This window comes from Marmota flaviventris, chromosome 10 (genome assembly GCF_047511675.1).
Source record: "Marmota flaviventris isolate mMarFla1 chromosome 10, mMarFla1.hap1, whole genome shotgun sequence".
In the NCBI taxonomy this organism is placed as follows: Eukaryota; Metazoa; Chordata; class Mammalia; order Rodentia; family Sciuridae; genus Marmota; species Marmota flaviventris.
In genome coordinates, this window is record NC_092507.1 from 119,044,870 (window position 1) to 119,065,302 (window position 20,433).

General features: G+C 51.1%; 2 protein-coding genes and 1 non-coding gene across 5 annotated transcripts; 2 read left to right on the forward strand and 1 right to left on the reverse strand.

The window, feature by feature from the left end:
* Positions 1-455: 455 nt before the first annotated feature.
* Positions 456-5,713, forward strand: Scamp3 (secretory carrier membrane protein 3). Its single transcript, XM_027920771.2, has 9 exons — positions 456-668; positions 1,014-1,091; positions 1,865-1,987; positions 2,075-2,195; positions 2,728-2,856; positions 3,807-3,966; positions 4,069-4,170; positions 4,696-4,813; positions 5,265-5,713. Exons 1-9 carry the CDS (start codon positions 603-605, stop codon positions 5,409-5,411), a joined length of 1,044 nt encoding a protein of 347 aa, XP_027776572.1. The 5' UTR covers positions 456-602; the 3' UTR covers positions 5,412-5,713.
* Positions 5,714-6,245: 532 nt separating this feature from the next.
* On the forward strand, positions 6,246-13,241 carry Entrep3 (endosomal transmembrane epsin interactor 3). Of its 3 annotated transcripts, none has more exons than XM_027921005.3 (12): positions 6,246-7,073; positions 7,271-7,327; positions 7,527-7,637; positions 7,731-7,850; positions 8,120-8,227; positions 8,975-9,150; positions 9,272-9,371; positions 9,701-9,770; positions 10,029-10,574; positions 11,963-12,031; positions 12,130-12,383; positions 12,474-13,241. In XM_027921005.3, exons 1-12 carry the CDS (start codon positions 6,849-6,851, stop codon positions 12,645-12,647), a joined length of 2,010 nt encoding a protein of 669 aa, XP_027776806.1. In that variant the 5' UTR covers positions 6,246-6,848; the 3' UTR covers positions 12,648-13,241. The 3 variants fall into 3 exon arrangements, with proteins under 3 accessions (XP_027776806.1, XP_027776807.1, XP_071474473.1); XM_027921006.3 differs by having other exon boundaries at positions 8,978-9,150; XM_071618372.1 differs by having other exon boundaries at positions 7,023-7,073; positions 7,243-7,327.
* On the reverse strand, positions 11,287-11,477 carry LOC114079689 (U2 spliceosomal RNA). The gene has a single exon (XR_003580514.1). It is a non-coding gene; the product is annotated as a U2 spliceosomal RNA (small nuclear RNA).
* Positions 13,242-20,433: the final 7,192 nt, after the last annotated feature.

The window sequence follows — 20,433 nt, forward strand, 5'->3', positions numbered from 1 at the left end:
GGTGGAGGGATGAGACAATTGGCAGCTTTTCTGAATTTGGGTATGAAGGGAGTCCATCTTACCCTCTAAAATAAAGCCTGGTCACCAGTTTGTCCACCTAGTGTCAGGATGGTAGTAAAGAGTGGGACAGCATTTCTTGCAGATCTAAATGGAGAGAGGTTATAGGGTGGCACTTCTCTGATCTGGAGTCATGAGGTTGGGAAAGAGGGCTCACTGGATCATCAGGCTGCACTCCAGGACAGAGCCAGAAACTGAAAACTTGGGCTCCCGTCGCCGGCTGGCTCGTCCCAACGTGAGGCCATCTGGGAAATGTAGTTCGTTGGCAAGAGGAAATCACGTGGGGGAAGAGGCGGTGCTTGGCTTCCCAGACTGTGTTGGAAGTGTCACGTGAGGTATTTCCGTCTTTTATTTTGGCTAAGGCGCAGGCGCAGCCGATCGCTGCTGCGGGGATCCTGGCGATCCTTCCGGTCGGTTCGGCCAATCGGTGCACGGAGAAGCTAGGCGGACCGAGAGGAGCGGAGGGAGCTCCAAGGGCCTCCGCCGCCGCTACCTCCGCGGTAGGGGCGTGGAGGGCAGGGGCGGTCGAGCCCGCGGTTGCAAAAATGGCTCAGAGCAGAGACGGCGGAAACCCGTTCGCCGAGTCTGGAGAGCTTGACAACCCCTTTCAGGTGATTTGCGCTGGTCCCGTTTGGCCGGTCGGGTTGATTCTTTCTGATTATTTCGGGTCTAGCTAACTTGTGTTCCCACTCGTGACATTTGATTTGGGGGAGTGCCGCCACGTGGGTGTGATGGTGACTCCAGAGCGGTGAGCCCTTGTGGTTGGGGGGGGCGGACCCTGCCCGTCTAAGAGGCTGGTATTGGCAGTCTTGGGTGATGAACTTAAAGGTAGTTAGTATTGGGCCAGCCGTGCCTCCGACGGAGCCGTACTGGGAGACACGGGTAGTTTAGGAGAGGTCCCGAAGAGTTCCCTCGGAGGCACTGAGTGCCAGCTAAGCCCAGGTCTTTGCCCTCAGGACCCAGCTGTGATCCAGCACCGACCCAGCCCTCAGTATGCCACGCTTGACGTCTACAACCCTTTTGAGACCCGGGAGGTGAGCAATTGGAGAGCACAGGAGGGCAAGAAAGGGAACAGTAATGATAAACACTGTCGTGTAGGTGCAGGGAACATTCGTGCATGCAGAGAAAGGAAGAAGCACAGCTCCTGGGAAGACACCAGTCAGCCGTGGGATGTCTAATCTTGGGGACTCCAGGGCCAAGGAGTAATCTGGTTTGAGTTCTAAGTCAGTCCTGGGGAGACTTCCTTGAAGTAAATCAAGATTGGGAATGTCAGACTTGAGAAAAACTGCAATTAGAAGACAAAGAATGAGGAAGATCATCCTGTTTGTCCTACTAGAATAGAAAATGGTGGGTTCAAAAAGTTAAGGGAGAGCTGGGCCCAGGGGAGCATGCCTGTAATCCCAGCAACTCAGGAGGCTGCGACAGGATTACAGACTGGGCAATTTAAACCCTGGCTCAAAATAAAAAGGGTTAGGGTGTAGCTCAATGGTAGAGCGCCCCTGGGTTCAATTCCCAGTACTGCAAAAAATAAATTTAAAAATACCCGACAAAAAAGTCGTTCATGGGGTGGATGTGTAAAAAAAAATGATTTCAGTCATTGTTAAGGAATTGGATGTGAGGGGTGACCAAGACTACTGCAGGTAATAAAAGAGTTCTTTAACATAAATTCAACACAAGAACTAGCTTCCTAACAACTGAGAGAAGAATTGCTCTTAGGTAATAAATTCTGCTTCTAAGGTTTTCAAGTTGATTCTAGGTTCCTGTGTTATGAGACATTGGATGATCTATTAAATCTTTTCCTCAACAGCCATCACCAGCCTATGAGCCTCCTGCCCCTGCACCATTGCCTCCACCCTCAGCTCCCTCTGTACAGCCCTCAAGAAAACTCAGCCCCACTGAACCCAAGAACTATGGTTCCTACAGCACTCAGGTAAAGAGGGCGAATGCAGGTGGGGGCCAGGGAAAAGCGCCAGTCCTGGGTTCCAGGACTCACACCTCCCTTGCTCATGCTGGGCAGGCCTCGGCTGCAGCGGCCACAGCTGAGCTGCTAAAGAAACAGGAGGAGCTCAATCGGAAGGCAGAGGAGTTGGACCGCAGAGAGCGAGAGCTGCAGCATGTTGCCCTGGGGGGCACAGCCAGTAAGTGGGTCCCTGGTAAAGTGAGGAAGAACTTCTGACAGTTTGGAAGGAGCAAAAAAAAAAAGACTTAAGAGCATGAGCTCTATAGTCAAACTGCTGAGTGTGAGGTTTAGGGATATTAGCCATGACCTGTTAGCCAAATTACTTCCCCCCCATATTGGGGCTTAAACCCAATGCCATGCATTTGGCTAGGTGAGCATTCCCATCACAGAGCTGCACCCCTAACCCCTTGGGTGGGTACTTAATCTTGAGTGTTTCAATTTATTTATTTGTAAATTGAGAGTAACATTTGTATCTCTTTGACAGAATTGTTGTGGGGGTTAAACAAAGTTGTTGGCAAAGTGCTTAGCACCATGCTCAGATGTTGCAAATAATAATAAACATTTGCTATTACTGTTGTTTTTTCTCACTCTCCCTTTGTTTCCTTGGACCCAGAATTCAGAGGACTTGGGAAGGGAGGAAAGGGGGACTGATTCCCTCATTGGTCTCTGCTTCATTTCTGGGGTCTTCTTGCTCTCTTTGTGCCTTACAGCTCGACAGAACAATTGGCCCCCGCTACCCTCTTTTTGCCCAGTTCAGCCCTGCTTTTTCCAGGACATCTCCATGGAGATCCCCCAAGAATTTCAGAAGACAGTATCTACCATGTACTACCTCTGGATGTGTGAGTACAAAGATGCCTTTTTGGAGGAAGTTACGGGTAGATTTTTTTTAAAGCCCTCGAGTCTACTCAAGAACCAGAAGTTTCATTTTACCTCAATATTTGAAAATAAAGTAATTTATCCAGGGATCTTCTTGGGTTACTTTTTAAAAAAATGTATTTAAAACTCAGACCTACTCACCAGCTTGCTAGTATGTGTATTTTCTCATCCCCACCATTTCTTTTTGTCCCCATGCATAAATAGGCGCTCATTGATGTAGCGTGCATGGAGTTGAACTCTGAATTCTCTTGCCTCAGCCTCTCTTGTTGGTGAGATTTTGTATGTGCACTACTATGATCGACTGCATTCTGAATTCTTTTTTTTTTCCCCATTATAATTATACATAATAGTGGGATTTACCATGCCATTTTTGTACTCACACACAACATAATCTGATCAGTATCATTTCACAATATGTTCTGAATTCTTTGCAAAGAATTTATTCATCGTGGTGCACATCTGTAATACCAGCTACTTGGGAGGCTGAGGCAGGAGGATAGCAAGTTCAAGGACAGCCTGGATAACTCAGTGAGACTTTGTCTCAAAATTAATTTAGTCATTTATTTTTTTTGGTTGGGGGGGGTCTAGGGATCAAACTCAGTACCTCATATTGAACCCTCAGCTCCTCAAAATAAAATTTGAAAAAGGCCTGTGGACATAGCTCAGTGGTAATATGCCCCTGGGTTCAATCCCCAGTTCTACCACCAGGAAAAAAAAAAAAATTCTTTGCCAGGGGATCCCTTATGATTGAGGTTTGCTTATTCCATTGCTGTGAAGCCGATTCCACCAAAGCTGGAGCTGCCTTTCTTCCCTTACACTGTCAGACCTGGGGAGGGTTATGGGGAGGGCGTGTAAGGAGCTTTCATTGCAGTTCAGGAGGACCTGTCCTTTACCCTGTCCCCCTGCTCCTTAGGCAGCACTCTGGCTCTTCTCCTGAACTTCCTCGCCTGCCTGGCCAGCTTCTGTGTAGAGACCAGCAATGGCTCCGGCTTTGGGCTTTCTCTGCTCTGGGTCCTCCTTTTCACTCCCTGCTCCTTCGTCTGCTGGTACCGCCCCATGTACAAGGCTTTCCGGTAAGTGGGTGACTAGGGACCTGGGATGGGCCCCCCATCAGCTTCTCCAGCTCTAATTTTTCTCCCAATCTCCCCATCTTCCCCACCCCCCGCCCTTTGCAGGAGTGACAGTTCATTCAATTTCTTCGTTTTCTTCTTCATTTTCTTCGCCCAGAATGTGCTCTTTGTCCTCCAGGCCATTGGCATCCCAGGTTGGGGGTTCAGGTCTGTAAGGCTGCCAGCCACTCTTATCCTCCCTTCTAATTCTCTAGACCAAGCCAGCACTGGATACTGGGATACAAGTTGTTCGGAAAAAATTTCTCCCTTGGGAGGTTCTAGTTTAATGAGAAAGACAGGACATAATTAACGTAGAACCCAGACAACTCTAGACAGGCAGAGACTAAGGAGAAGAGGTCTGTGTGTGGTCAATCTGAGAAGGCTCCCTAGAAGAGAAATATGTAACAATGAAGAGGGGAGAGAGCATCCTCAACAGAGTAGGATCTGTTTGGAGGGAGGATGCTCAGAAGAACTTACAGAACTAGAGCTAATGGTTCACAAATTGGAATTAAAATGTGAAGAGTGCATGTAGTGGGGATTGTGGTTCACGGCATGCTGCCAGACTGGCAGGGGAGTGACTGCTGATGGGAGGGGTGGGGGTGGGACAAGTCAGGACTTACTGAGTGGAGAAGCTGGGAGGACTTAGACCCAGATGTGAGCAGCCCTTGTTACAGGCACATGCCTCCCCTACAGTGGCTGGATCACGGCTCTGGTGGTGCTGAAGAACAACACAGCTGTAGCTGTGCTTATGCTGCTGGTTGCCCTGCTCTTCACTGGCATCGCTGTGCTGGGAATTGTGATGCTAAAACGGGTGAGGGGCTGTGGGGAAGGTGGGGCCAGGAGGGTGAGATCATGGGTCTCTAGGGGCCTTATTGGAACAGGAGGAATGGGAGCAGGCCAGATTGAGGGGCGGGTTCTCCACTAATGGACTCCTTATGTATGTGGGGGAGTGTCTGTACAAGTTTGTGTGTGGGGAGAGAGGGTCAGAGTCCAGAGGGAAAAGAAAGAACAGCAGGGGCTGGGATTGTGGCTCAGTGTAAGAGCTCTTGCCTAGCATGTGTGAGGAACTGGGTTTGGTTCTCAGCACCGCATAGAAATAAATAAAGGTCCATTAACAACTAAAAAAATAAATAAATAAAATGATTATATTTAAAAAAAAAAAAAAAAAACAGAACAGCAGGCTGGTGAGAGGTGGTGGTGTCAGGTGGGGCAAGGCAGCAGTGACTGGACTGTGCTGAAATGTCTCTGCCCTCTTCTTGCAGATCCACTCCTTGTACCGTCGCACAGGTGCCAGTTTTCAGAAGGCCCAGCAAGAATTTGCTGCTGGTGTCTTCTCCAACCCTGCGGTGCGAACCGCAGCTGCCAATGCAGCCGCAGGGGCTGCCGAAAATGCCTTCCGGGCCCCGTGACTCCTGACTGGGATGCCCTGGCCCTGCCACTTGAGGGAGCTGACATAGCCCCATCCCTGAGGTTTCTGGGACTTGGGGAGACATCACTACTTGATGGCTTCTCCATAGTGCCCCCAATTCCACGGCCATGACTGCTGATCCTGACTTGGGGGTGCTGGGAGCCCACTGTGACCTATCACTGCTCGCCCTTCCCCCCATCAGGCCACACTGCTGCCCCCTCTCACAAGCCCCAACCCAGCTTCCCTCTGCTGTGCCAAGGCTGTCGCTTCGGTTATTTAAATAAAAAGAAAGTGGAACTGGAACTCACCTGTTTCCTGAAATTTTAATGGGAATTAAGTCTTATAAAAAGTGGAGGGTACCGGTCTGGGGATGTGGCTCAAGCGGTAGCGCGCTCGCCTGGCATGCGTGCGGCCCGGGGTCGATCCTCAGCACCACATACAAACAAAGATGTGTCTGCCGAAAACTAAAATAAATATTAAAAAAAAAAAAAAAAAAAAGAGTGGAGGGTACTGGGGGGAAACAGAAGCCTTCGCGCTCGGGAACCTCAAGGCTTGCGTGTCCCCTGGGAGTTGTCGGCCGGGCAGGGCGGGGGCGTGGAGTCGCGGAAACATGGGGAGCCTGCTCCCCGCTCTCCACGAACACGGGGGAAGAGGCCGCCGTCAGCCGCGGACGCCGCAGCCTGCAGCCGGGAGACGGGGTGGGGCACCACGTTAGCGACTCGGCCAGGGGCTCGGCCCGCCTCCGCCGGCCTCCCCCCGCTCCTCGGGTTCCTGGTCCTGACTACAGTTCCCAGGGTGCACCGCGCGCCACGCCCCTCCACCGGCCCCAGCCCCATCCCCCGCCCCTAGTGTCCGACCTGCTGCAGCCGAGCTGGGGGAGCGGAGCATGGGGGGATGGGAGCGGGACAAGCGACCCGGGAGACAGCGGCACCGCGGCCTCTCCCCACCAGGCGGCCCTGGATCCTACTGGACATCCTGAGGGCGTACCGACTGCGCCTCTAGAGTCACCCCGCGACCACCCCTCCCCTCTTTAGACTTCTACCCGCCTCGCCTTTACCCTTCCCACCCATTCCTGCCACCCATTCCTGGGCTCCGGACCGCCGCCCTCTCCTCTCTCTGGAACCGGCCCTTCTCGGCGCCCCTCTTCCCTAGGGAGATGCGATGAGCCGGTGCCCCCGCGCCCTCATTGCCGCCCCGGGCACAGTGCCCATCCTGTGCCCGTGGTGGGGAGGGAGCACCCCGAAGTCCCTCCGTGACGCCCCTCCCGTGGGCGCCCCCGCAGCTGGCGTCCCTGGGCGATGTCCCGGGGGACCCAGCCAGGGGGCGGGCTCTAGAGCGAGGGGGGTGGAGAGGAGAAAGAACCCGGCCTTGGGTGCCTCTGAGATGCTCCCAAGCGCCAGGGGGGGCCGAGCGAGGTGCAAGCAACCGGGCGGCAGGCATGATGCCCTCGCCTAGTGACTCCAGCCGCTCGCTAACCAGCCGTCCCAGCACTCGGGGCCTCACCCACCTCCGCCTCCATCGACCCTGGCTGCAGGCCCTTCTCACGCTGGGGCTGGCCCAGGTTCTCCTGGGTATCCTGGTGGTAACCTTCAGCATGGTGGCCTCCTCTGTCACCACCACTGAGAGCATCAAGAGGTCCTGCCCATCTTGGGCTGGATTCTCGGTGAGTTGGGTGCACAGTGGTTGGGTGGGGGAGGCTCCTCGGGCCCCACCCCTCCTCACCAGCTGCAAGCCCACATCCTCGCCTCTCCTCCCTCTCCTGGTCCTTTCCCTCCTTGCAGGGCTGGGTGCATCCTGTGGCGAGGGGCTCACCCAGGTGCCTCCCCTGCCAGGCTGAGCCTGTGCCCACTCTGTCCCCAGCTGGCGTTCTCCGGGGTGGTTGGCATTGTGTCCTGGAAGCGGCCATTCACTCTAGTGGTAGGTGCCAGGGTCCAATGCCCACCGGGAGGCAGGTGCCCAGCACCAGAGGGGATGCCCACTTACGCCCTCAGGAAGGGAATTGGCTCTCCAGTTGGTGCCAGGCAGGGATGAAGTGTCTGTGAAGGAGTGGCTCCATCCATGGTAGAGGGGTACTCATGAAGGTTCTAGACCTGAGTTGGCACTCTTTTTTCCCCAGATCTCCTTCTTTTCCTTGCTTTCGGTGCTCTGTGTCATGCTGAGCATGGCTGGCTCTGTTCTCTCCTGTAAAAATGCTCAGCTGGCCCGGGACTTCCGAGACTGCTCCATGGTGAGATTTGAGGAGGCACTGATTGGGGGAGGTGTGCAGGATACCTGAGTTTGTCCTGACTCAGGCTGCCTCACCCTCCCCACTCCTACTCAGGAAGGAAAGGTCTGTGTGTGCTGTCCCTCTGATCCCCTACCTCGGCCCTGTCCAGAGTCAGGGCAGGAACTGAAAGTTGCCCCTAACTCCACTTGTGAAGAAGCCCGAGGTGCCCTCAAGGTGAGCATGCACGCCACCCCACTCCTCCAGCCCTCACAGTTCCTTCTTCTACCGTGTTTCTGGGTGTCATTCTTGCCTCCCCTCCTGAGGTTCTCACAGGGCCAGAATAGTTGGGATGTCTAATTTTTCAGTGCCGGGGATCAAACCCAGGGCCTTGAGTATGCTAGGCAAACACTCTTCTCCTGAGCTACATCCCCAGCCCTGAGAATTTGTGGGATTTACCACGCCCCAAGCCCTCACTCCCCTTCCCCTTTCTCTTCCCTTCCCAGAACCTGCTCTTCAGTGTTTGTGGGCTCACCATTTGTGCCGCCATAATCTGTACTCTCTCTGCTATTGTCTGCTGCATCCAAATCTTCTCTCTGGACCTCGTGCATACGGTGAATGGGGAGCTAGGGCCAGGGCCAGGCAGGCATGGTGAGATCAGGGGCTTGTGAGACCAGGCTTGATGGGACAGTGGCTACAGGTCTAGCTTCTGAGTATTAGGAGCTATGGATCAGTGGGCATGATGATGATTGGAGGCATATTTAGGATGCCAAAGGGAGGGTGAAGGGGACAGATAGGAATGAGTTAAGTACCTGATGCCTATCTGACCAGAAGAGGGGGCTTTAGAGTGCAAGCCTGGGTGGGGTGGAGTCAACAAGGTCCTAGATGGAAATGGGGAAAAATAAAAGACAATTCTGGAGAACAGGTGGTGATGAGGCCATAAAGAGGAGGAATTTTCGTCTGGCATTCCTGTGGTCCCAGCTAGCTGGGAGGCTGAGGCAGGAAGATTGCAAGTTCAAGGCCAGCCTGTGCAACACAGCAAGACCTTGTCTCAAAATAAAATAAAAAGGGTTGGAGATCTGGCTTAGCGGTAGAGCACTTGCCTAGTACATGCCAGGCTCTGGGTTCCATAGCAATACCATGAAATTGGGGAGGAAAAAAAAAATTCTGGGTGGGCAGGGCCAGAGGTGGAGGTTCAGGGTGGGGGCAGGGTTAAGAAGGAGCTTCTTGTGGGTAAGGGAGGAGCCTGAAGTGGAGTTTCTTGGAGGGGGCAGGACCATAAAAACAAGGTAGTGAGGAATTCCGGCCAAAGAGGTTATTCCCAGAAACTAGGCTCACTGACCTACTTGCTTGCTCCACAGCAGCTGGCCCCTGAGCGCTCTGTCTCAGGCCCCCTGGGGCCTCTGGCCTGTACATCCTCACCTCCAGCCCCTCTCCTACACACCATGCTGGACTTGGAGGAATTTGTACCACCTGTGCCCCCACCGCCCTACTATCCTCCAGAGTATACCTGCAGCTCAGAAACAGATGCACAGAGGTGAGGTCCTGCTGGGAAAACTGAGGAAGGGGTCTGGGGTTGGGCCTGGATTGGTGGGGGAGGGATCTTCATGGAGTAGGAGTTACTTTCCAGGCATTGATCCTCTTCCTTATCCTACCAGCATCACGTACAATGGCTCCATGGACAGTCCAGTACCTTTGTACCCTACTGATTGCCCCCCTTCTTATGAGGCCGTCATGGGACTACGAGGAGACAGCCAGGTGAGAGCAGGATTTGGTGCAGTCTGGGAAGCCAAGAACAGAGCCTGGTAAGCTGAGCAAGTTGTAGGTGATGGTTAAGGATAATAATAGTTCTCAAGATCATTAAGCACTACCACATCCACTGTCATCTTTGATCTTCCCTAGAGCCTGGTGAGATGGGTAGGTTAGGAACTTGTATTTCTATAGTACAGTGAGGCCCACTTAAATTAAGTGACTTGTACAAAGTGACAAAGCTAGTCCAGAATCTACTTCTCCCAGAGCTCTTTCTGGGCATGGAAGTGGCCATGCCAGCATGAGGGGCTGACCCTTGGCCCTTGTGTCTTCTACAGGCTACTCTGTTTGATCCTCAGCTTCATGATGGCTCCTGTATCTGTGAGCGTGTGGCCTCCATTGTAGACGGTGAGCAGAGTCAAGACGGGTGGGTAGGGGCAGGGCAGCCAAGGACAACATGGCTGGGTGGGAGCAAAAGGAGGGGACTCTGGCTGAGCTGACTTAGGGATAAATGAGGGCTGTGGCTTCTTGGAACCCTGGACCTGTCTGTCTCCTCTGAGATAACGCTGGAGGCACAGTGGCCCTTGGAAGGCTGGGCTCGGGAGAAGAGGACTGTCTGCCTGGGTCCGGACACCTGGTGCTATCAGTGCCTCCTGCTGCCCACAGTGTCCATGGACAGTGGGTCCCTGGTGCTGTCAGCCATCGGTGACCTCCCGGGCGGCTCTAGCCCTTCAGAGGACTCGTGCCTGCTGGAGCTGCAGGGCTCCGTGCGCTCCGTCGACTACGTGCTCTTCCGCTCCATTCAGCGCAGCCGCGCGGGCTACTGCCTCAGCCTGGACTGCGGCCTGCGAGGCCCCTTCGAGGACAGCCCCCTGCCTCGGCGGCCCCCACGGGCTGCCCGCTCCTATTCCTGCTCTGCCCCGGAGGCCCCACCCGCCCTGGGTGCCCCAACCACAGCCCGCAGCTGCCACCGGCTGGAGGGCTGGCCACCCTGGGTGGGACCCTGCTTCCCCGAGCTGAGACGACGGGTCCCCCGGGGAGGCAGCCGCCCAGCAGCGGCCCCTCCCACGCGAGCCCCCACTCGGCGCTTCAGCGATAGCTCAGGTTCCCTCACCCCACCGGGGCACCGGCCTCCTCATCCGGCTCCCCCGCCACCGCTGCTGCTGCCACGGTCCCACAGCGACCCGGGCATCACCACCTCCAGCGACACTGGTGAGCCTTCCCTTCTAACTCTGCCATTGAGGGGAGGATAGGCACTGGGATTTGAAGGTCAATTATGCCCACCAGGACTTGGGACCTTTTGAGGTCCCTGCGGAAAAAGAAAGGACGCTCTTGCAATACTCCCCCCACCCCCTGTATCGCGGGGTTGAGCCCAGGCATGCTTTACCACTGAGCTACACCCCCCGGCCCTTTTATCTAATTTTGAGACAGGGTCTCACTAAATTGCCTAAGCTGGCCTTGAATTTGTGACCCTCCTGCCTCAACCTCCCAAGTGGTGGGATCACAGTGGGTAGGCCAGCTGCAGTACACTTCTCTGGTACTCCCTCCCCAGGGACAAAGCTTCCACAGATTCTTGGCTAAAGTGGAGAACCTTATTTTTTCCCTCTCAGTAGTGGGGATCCAGCCCAGGGCCTCACACTCACCAGCAAGCACACTACCACACAGCTACACCCCAGCATCTGACTGTTTTGTTTTGTTTTGTTTTTTGTACTGGGGATTGATCCCAGGAGCATTTTGGTTTTGAGCTGCATTCCCAGCCCCTTTTAAATTTTATTTGGAAATCAGGTCTTGCTTAATCACCAAGGCTAGTCTTGGGCTTTTGACCCTCCTGCCTCAGCTTTCCCAGTAGCTGGTATTACAGGGAACATTATGCCACCACACCCAGCTGGTACTTGTTTTTGTTGTTGTTTTTAAATCTCCCTGAAGGGGGTGCACCATTCCTAGAGGGACTGCAATACCAGGTCGGTGTGCAGAGTGGACAGAGCAAGCTCCTATTCCATCTCCTTAATCCCCAAATCCATTTACTATATTATCCTCAAATAGAGGACATATCAGATAGTAAGCTGACTGGAATGGATACTACACTTGGTCTTAGCCAAAAAGCTGAGAATCAATGACTAGTTCCATGGTTCCCAAGTTTGGGCTGCTTACCTAATCTCTACAAACCTCAGTTTCTCACCTGTAAAACAGGTGTAATCACAGTATCTCAACCAGAAGTGCTATGGAGTGGCTGAGAAAGGAGACAGAGGAAGTGGCCTATGGCCATGCCACACTGAAGGCACTCACTCTCGTCTGATCTGGGAAGCTCAGCAGGACTAGGCCTAGTTAGTACTCAGAAGGCAGATGATGCAGGTGAACAGCACTAGCTCAGGAATGACTCTGCTATGAGGTGCTGCAGCCTCGAATAACAACACTGTCATCCGGTCTTTGTGCACCGTCCCATCTAGTTTCTTGCAGAAGTGGGCCGAGATGATGATCTCTTGATTGGATGTGGAGATAGGAGCCATGCGGGCTCTCTGGGCTCGAGTTCTCACAGGAGAGTGGGGAAGTGGTGGGTGTATCCACAGAGTGCTCTCATTTACTCCTTGTTCCTCCCCCAGCTGACTTCAGGGACCTTTATACCAAAGTGCTTGAGGAAGAAGCTGCCTCTGTTTCCTCTGCAGACACAGGTCAGGCATGCGGTTGGCAACTGGGAGGTGAGGATGAGGGGATGACTGTCTGGCCCTCTCTGTTCCCCGCATAGCCCAGTCTCTTCTCCTCTCTGCAGGGCTCTGCTCTGAAGCCTGCCTCTTCCGCCTCGCCCGCTGCCCTTCCCCCAAGTTGCTGCGTGCCCGCTCAGCTGAGAAACGGCGCCCTGTGCCCACCTTCCAGAAGGTTCCCCTCCCCTCAGGCCCTGCACCTGCTCACTCTCTGGGAGACCTAAAAGGAAGCTGGCCAGGCCGGGGCCTGGTCACTCGTTTCCTCCAGATGTCCAGGAAATCCCCAGACCCCACGGGCACTGGAGCTCATGGACATAAGCAGGTAGACATGAGGGGAGCCAGGAAAGATCCCTGAAAAGCCTGAAGCACCAGGCTGAGCCATACTGATGCCCTGTCCCGTGTCCCTCTCCAGGTGCCCCGGAGCCCATGGGGCAGGCCAGGCCGAGAAAGCCTCCACCTCCGCAGCTGTGGTGACCTGAGCTCTGGCTCCTCTCTGCGGCGCCTCCTGTCTGGCCGGAGGCTGGAGCGTGGGACGCGCCCCCACAGCCTCAGCCTCAACGGGGGCAGCAGGGAGACTGGGCTCTGACCTGGGTTTCCTGTTACACTGAACAGATCCAGGTGAATACTGGGGCCACAGGTACCAGCTGGTTGGGACCAGCAGCCCCCAGCACCCTCTTGCATTGGCTGGCGCGCACACACACACACACACAATAAAACCCCCCAAACCCGCTATATATCCCCAGAAGTGTCTCTTTCCCTCTGCCTTTGGGGCTCCTGCTGCTTGCCTCTGCCCCTTTGGACTGGGAGAGCTTCTGTCCTGTGCTGCATGGGTATTCAGGCTGTCAGGGGGATGCCCCTGCTTACAGCATCGGAGGAGGAAAATTAATAAACTCCCTCCAGCTCAACAGTGACTGATTCTCAGGGGCACTCTGGTCAGGGAAAAAAATGTGTCCTGGGTGTTTAGGTAGAGGGGAATCTGTGCCTGTGTGATGGGGTGATGAGGTGGGCAACGAAGAGCCAGAAATCTAGGTGACCTCTTAGCTCTGCCACCTCTAGCTGCATGACCTTGGGCAAGTTACTTAACCTCAATTGCCTGATCCATAAGACATTGTGAAGATGAATGTTTGTAAAGCTCTTAACACACAAAGTAAGCCTTCAATAAATTTCAATTTCCCCCTTCTCTCTTGGACCTTTTTTTTTTTTTTTTTTTAAAGATAGGATAGGATCTTGCTAAGTTGCTGAGGCTGGCAACCAACTTGTAACTCTCCTGCCCACTCTCTGGAGTAGCAGGCATTCTAGGCATTTGCCGTGCCCCTGTGCCCATCTTTTCCTAGACTTCTCTAATCATCAGTGAAACTTAGCCTTGAATTTTCTTAAATATGAGATATTAGGACATTTCCAGAAACCACATTGTATCTCTGCTCATTTTGATAGCAAAAGGGTTTCTTTTTTTTTCTTTCTTTTTCTTTTTTTGTACTAGGGATTGAAACCAGGGAGCTTAACCACTGAGCTACATCCCCAGCCCTTTTAATTTTTTTTTAAAGTTTGAGACAGGCCAGGTGTGTTGGACCATGCCTGTAATCCCAGTGGCTGGAGAGACGTAAGACAAGAGAATCATGAGTTCAAAGGCAGCCTCAGCAACAGTGAGGTGCTTAGCAACTCAGTGAGACCCTGTCTCTAAATAAAATACAAAATAGAGCTGGGGATGTGGCTCAGTAATTGAGGGCCCTGAGACAGGGGCTTGCTAAGTTGTTGAGGCTGACCTCAGACTTGGAATCTTCCTGCCTCAGGCTCCCGAGTTGATGGGATTACAGGCTTGTGCTACATGCCCAGCTTCAAAAGTGTTTCTATCTTACTTGTTCCCATTCAAACATCCATTCTCCCTATCTACTTCCAGAAGGCTACTTTCCCTACCTCTCTCCAGCTACTGTTCCCTGCTTACCCCACACCTTATGGGGCATGGACTAGGAGGGCTTTATCATTGAGCTCCAGCCCCAGCCCCGGCCTTTTTTATTTTTTATGTCTTTTTTGTTACTGGGGATTGAACCCACAGATACTTTGCCATCCCTAGTTCTTTCTATTTATTAACTTATTTTGAGATGATCTTGCTAAGTTGCTGAGGCTGTTCTTGAACTTGGGGATCCTCCCACTTCAGCTTCTTGAGCAGCTGGGATTACAGGTAGGTGCCACTGGACCAACCTTAGCCACTGCTCTTGACAAAGTTTTCATCAATCATTTCTCTGCCTCTTTAAGCAGCAATTAACCCAAATAATCAGCATTTTTTCTTCTAGAAATTTTCCCTTTTTTGACTTCGAAAACATCACATTCTCCTATTTTTCCTCCTACTTTACCAGCTTTTATACCTCTGCTGGACTGATTCTACCTCCCTCTTTCTGTAAATTCCCCTATTAAGGTCCATGTCACGTTAATGTGTAACTCTAGCTTTGTGAGCTCCTACCTCCAACTTGACATCTCTTGCTTGAGCACAACGGAATTTGGGGTACCCACCCCATCACTTGCTCTTCTACTATTTCCATCTCAATAAACTGCACTGCTATTGCCCAAATGCACATTCCTAAGGCTTAGGAATCATCCTGACTTCCCTCACTCAACACACCAATCCTATCCCAAATTCATCAAAGTCTCACTATCTCTCCAGCTACCTAGTTCGGGCCACAACCACCTCTGAATCAATCTATTTCCACTCTTTATCAAAGTGACAATAAATCATGTCATATCAAAGCTCTTCCTATATCTACTGGCTTCCCATTGTATTTATAGTAATCTCCAAATTCTTTATTGAGACTGTGGTCAAGCACAACCAGGCCCACTCTCTGCTTCAGTCAAAATGCCTCCAAGGACCAGGAACCTTTTCTTTCCCCAGCATGAAATGTTCAACGCTGTGTCTGCAGCCTCACCTAATTCAAGTCCTATTTCCACTCACCTTCTCAGTGAGCACACCATCCCAATCTAGTTGGTAAATCATTTTGTTATTGCTTTTTTGTGCTGGGGATTGAACCCAGGGCCTCAGCCATGGGAGTCAAAACTCCACCAGAGTTATACCCTCAGCCCTACCATCTTGTTTTGAGCATAAGATTTATCATTAAAATTATCTTGTAAAAATACTAATCTCTATTTTATGGAATGAAGTGTTGCTGGATTCTAGAAATGAAAATAAAGCCAATATGTCTTTAAAATGAAATAAAACTATCTTTTTTTGTTAATATGTTTGTGTCCTCCCTAGAATATTAACTCCCAGCCAAGCTTGGTGATCTGCACCTGTAAGGACAACAACTAGGGAGGCAGAGGCAGGAGTACCACAAATTCAAGGATAGCCTCAGCAAGTTGGCGAGATGGTGTCTTAAAATTATAAGTATAGGACTGGGGACATAGCTCAGCTGGTAGAGTGCTTGCCCCGCAAGCACAAGGCCCTGGGTTCAATCCCCAGCACCACAAAACAAATAAATAAAGTAAAAAGGACTGGGGATGTAGCTCAGCTGTAGAGCAACCCTGGGTTCCATCACCAGTACCAAAAATAAATAAATAAATAAGAATATAAATGCTCAAGAGCAGAGCTTGGGGCTGGGAATGTGGCTCAAGCGGTAGCACGCTCGCCTGGCATGCGTGGGGCCCGGGTTCGATCCTCAGCACCACATACAAACAAAGATGTTGTGTCCGCCGAACTAAAGGAAATAAATATTAAAAAAAAAAAAAAAAAAAGAGCAGAGCTTGCTCATTGCATGGGATCCAACACATAGTAGGTCTTCAACAAACACTCCTTAAATTACTAAAGTGGCGCAATCGGAGGCCCTGTAGACAGCTTCAGCACACTGATGGTGGGGGCCACACTGTGCCCTCTAGGAAGGGGAAGGAGGATGGAGCGGCACTCCCCAGAGATGGCGTCAGACTGCAAGGCTTCTTGAATAATTCACCGTAATAATACAGCCTCCGTAAGGGTTGAAGCACGGCCAGCACAAAATGAGGCAGGAGGAGGTGGACACTGGGGTTCTCGCAGCTTCAGGGTACCGAATGTTCTCCATCCTCGGGCTCCCTAAGGAGTAAACTCAGGAAACCTTGCTCAGCTGGGGCGAGGGGGAATCGGTGCGAATTCAACCCGCCCCACCCTTTACCCGCCTGTCGGCTGGTGGACGTCGCGCGCAAGCGTGGTTCTCCCTTCCGCGCATTCTTTCCTACGGTGTGAATCATGAATACCCTTGCGCTGTATCTGGACCACGGTTGACCAGTGCAAACTGCCCATCCCAAGGACAAACCAATGAAAAGTGGGGACGGGCTCTGGGTTCCGCCTCCGCGGGAACGCCCATCCCCTTTCGGAACAGGCCCCGCCCCGCCCGCCTGATAGTCTCGCGACTGCGCATCCCGTTGGCGTCCGCAGGCTGCAGTGAACTTTCCCTCGGCGTCCGGTTGGGGCTGCTGTTTCGCCTTGCGAACAACAGATGTTGCATCCTTTGGGTTTTAACTGCCCTTCTTGCGTTTGAACTTAACCTTTTCATCATCATTGTTATTATTTTTTGGGGACCTTTATTTTATTCATTTATTTTTATGTGGTGCCCAGGATCGAACCCAGGGCCTCACACATGCTAGGCGAGCGCTCTACCACCCAGCCCCAGCCTCAGCCCATCATTGTTATTATTAATTGTAGAGATAGTTGTTTTTTATAAATAAAGAAGAGATGAGGGGGCTGGGGCAGTGGTAGAGCGCTTGCCTCGTATGCGTGAGACACTGGGTTCGATCCTCAGCAACATATAAAAAAATGAATAAAATAGAGGTATTGTGACCATCTACAACTGAAAGAGAGAGAGAGAGAGAGATTCTTTTTTAAAAAACACTTCTTCTTTTTAAAGACGATAAAACAAATCCTTTTCGCGCTTTTTGAGGGGTAGAGTCGGAAGAAGGCTATATGTTTTGCATTCTTCAATCATTCGACAAACGTTCGCTCAGTGTGGGACCCAGGAACTGTGCTAAGCATTGGGGATCAGGAAACCAGCACAGATTGATCCCTACCTCACCGGGCTTATACACCGATAGACCAGTGCACAGACGAATGAGTATGTCGTTCTTTTATGAGCTGGCGCTTTGCCTGATATTAAATTGTTTGTACAGTTGATTACAACTGTGGAAAGACAAAGGAGATGTGAAGGCTCTGAGCAGGTGTTACAGGAGAGATGGGAAGGTGAGGCAGAATTTCTTGGAGAAAGTAACATCGTAGGTGCATTAAGGAGGCTAAGTGGAGTGGAAGCCGGTGCATGATGAAGGAAGAGCCTTTGCTATGATTCAGAGAGAAAGGATAGAGAGCCAGGGAAAAGTGGGTGGCAAGTTGTTATTGGATGCTGGTCTTCCTCTGCACTTGCCCCCTCCAGTCCGGTTTCTATACAGCAGCCAAAGTATATTTTAAAAATATAAATCTTATCTTGTCAGTTCCCTGCTCCAAACTCTTCAGTGAATTTCCGTCTTAGAACAGAATTGAACCAGCCAGGTGGTGCACACCTGTAATCCCAAGGACTCCAGAGGCAGAGGCAGAGGCCATCCTGGGCAACTTAGCAAGGTCTTCAGCGCCTCTAAATAAAAAGTAAAATGAACTGGGGATGCAGCTCAGTGGTAAGCACTCCTGGGTTCAATCCTCAATACCAAAAACAAAAACAAACAAAAAACATAATTGAAACTCTGCTGTGGCCACCAAGTCCCTTCAGAATCTGACTTTTCTGCTTCTACAAACTCAACTTTTTACCACTACCCCTCCCACTTCCACCACTCCAACCTCTTCTTCAATTTATTTTTCATCCTATCATTACCCAAATTGTGTGTGTGTGTGTGTGTGTGTGTTTGTGTTTGTGTGTGTTACTGCCGCCACTAGAATATAAGCCCCATAAGGCTGGGAAGGTTGTCATTTTATTCATTGCCATATCCTCAGAATCTAGAACCATGCTTGGCACATAAGTAAATTCCCAGTTAATATTTGTTCAGCATTTGAATTGGAGCGTGCATAGCAAGGGTGCCTAACTCAGGCAGAGGAGTGAGGAAATGGGACTGATAATGCTAGTGAGGCTGAGGACTTAATGATGAATAGTCATTCACCTTTTTTCCAAAAGGGAGGAAGGGCCAAATATGGTGAGACAAGGCTGTTCTCCCACCACCTCAAAAGCCTGAGGTAGGAGGATTGCAAGTTCAAGACTAATCTCAGCCATATAGCAAGGCCCTAAAAACTTAGTAAGACCCTGTCCCACAATTTAAAGAGGAAGAAGAAGGAGGAGGAGGAGGAGGAGAGGAGGAGGAGGAGGAAAAAAAGGGCTGGGAATGTGGCTGGATAGTTACATACCCTTGGGTTCAATCCCTAATACCAAAAAAAAAAAAAAAAAAAGGAGGAAGAATAAAAAGTTCAGGTCAGAGGCAACAGCAGACAAGATAGAATGTGGCCTCTTGATGGCAGACAAGGAGATTGGAGCATACGGTGTAAGTGAAGAAGTGAGAAACAAGGGGGGACAAAGACGCCAGCCCCCAGAAGACTTTTTATTTTTTAATTTTTTTTTTATACAGGGGATTGAACCCAATACCAACTTGACGATGATTGAGGATTGAACCCAGGGGCACTTTACCACTGAACCACATTTCCAGCCCTTTTCATTTTTATTTTGAGATAGGGTCTCTCAAAGTTGCTTAGGGCCTCACTAAGTTGCTGAGACTGGCCTCAAATTTATGACTGCCCTGCCTCAGTCTCCCAAATTGTTGGGATTACAGGTGTGTACCACCACACCTGGCTTCCCATAAATGCCCCCCTTTTTTGGGGGTACCTGGGATTGAACCCAGGGGCTCTTAACCACTGAGCCACATCCCCAAGCCTTTTTTATATTTTATTTAGAGACAAGGTCGCACTGAGTTGCTTAGGATCTTGCTAAATTGCTGAGGCTGGCTCTCAACTCGAGATCTTCTTGCCTCAGACTTCCAAGCCACTGGGATTACAGGAGGGTGCCATGAAGCCTGGCTTCGCATAACCCTCTTACAGGGTTTGAGGGAGTGTGGAGCAAAAGGTTTTAGAAGGGAAAATTGTAGCCTCGGGATTTGGGTCTTAGTTCCTTCCTTCCTTCTTCACCCTCTTCTTCTTCCCTCCTCCGTCTCTTTCCTCCGTCTCGGCCATCGTGCCCTCCTCTCCTTTCCCTACTTCCTTTATTCCTCTTTCTTCCCTCTTTCCTTCTTTCCTCTCTGTTCTCTTGTTTTCTCTCCCTTTTTCCTCACCCTCTACCCCTGAGCTCCATCCTCAGCCCATCCAGTTCTTCTGGAGAATGGATTGGAGGGAAAAGTAGAAATCAAAGGCAAGAAAGAGGCTTCAGAATTCTAAAGAAAAAAAAAAAAAAGCTGGGATGAGGATAAAGGGAGGAACAAAGTCAAGAATGAGCTCCACTCTCTGAAGGAAGGGCTTCTGTGGAGGGAGAGAACAGAGAGAGAGAGTGGGTTTGGCTGGTGGAGATGCTCTTATGATGAGGGGTCTGAGAGACGCCCAAGCCCAAAAGAGAAGTCTAGCAGGCCAACTCAATACAGAGTCGATCCCCGGAGAGAGACTGGGATCCATCCGAGGTGGAGATTTTGGAACCAAAATCAACTATAAGCTGTGTGGTTCTCTCTCTGGAGAGAGCTTAAAGTGTGAGAAGAGAGGACCTAGGACCAAACCCCATGTAACATGCACAGACAGAAAGAGGAGAAGCTTGCAAAGGAGAAGTGGGAGGAATCCAAACCCACAGAGTAGGGAGTCCTGGAAACCAGAGAGAGTTTCAAGAAGGGAGAAGTCAAGGGTCAACCGGGTTAAAAGTTTAGGTCAAAAAGGGCAAAAGATTAGCAAGGAAGAGATCCTTGGTGACCTTGGCAAGATCCATTCTGGAGTGGAAGGGGTCCAGATGGTCTGCTCCAAGAGTGTAGGAAGTGTGAGAGAGGACACACCCAGTGTAGCCACACGCCCGATCACTTGGCTAGACACAATATTACACGCATCGTTTCCTGCAATCCTCATGAAAACCCTTGAGGACTAGGAAACCACATCTAATAAGGAACAAGCATGGATTTAAATCCTACATATAGTCATTCCAGTCCAAACTAAAACACCCTTCCACATTGCTTCTTCTTAAGGGGACAAGTGAGAAATGATGTTGGCCAGAGGGAACAAGATTGGAGGTAGAGATCTTGGATAGATGACTCATTTGTACCAGGACTAGACTAGTGAAAGTGGGACCACAACTCCATTATCAGGTCAGTCAAATTATTAAATTGTTGTTGTTGTTTTGGTTTTGGTAAAGGGAACTGACCAAGGGCACTTTACCACTGAGCTACAGCCATGAGACAGGGTCTTGCTAAGTTGCTGAGACTGG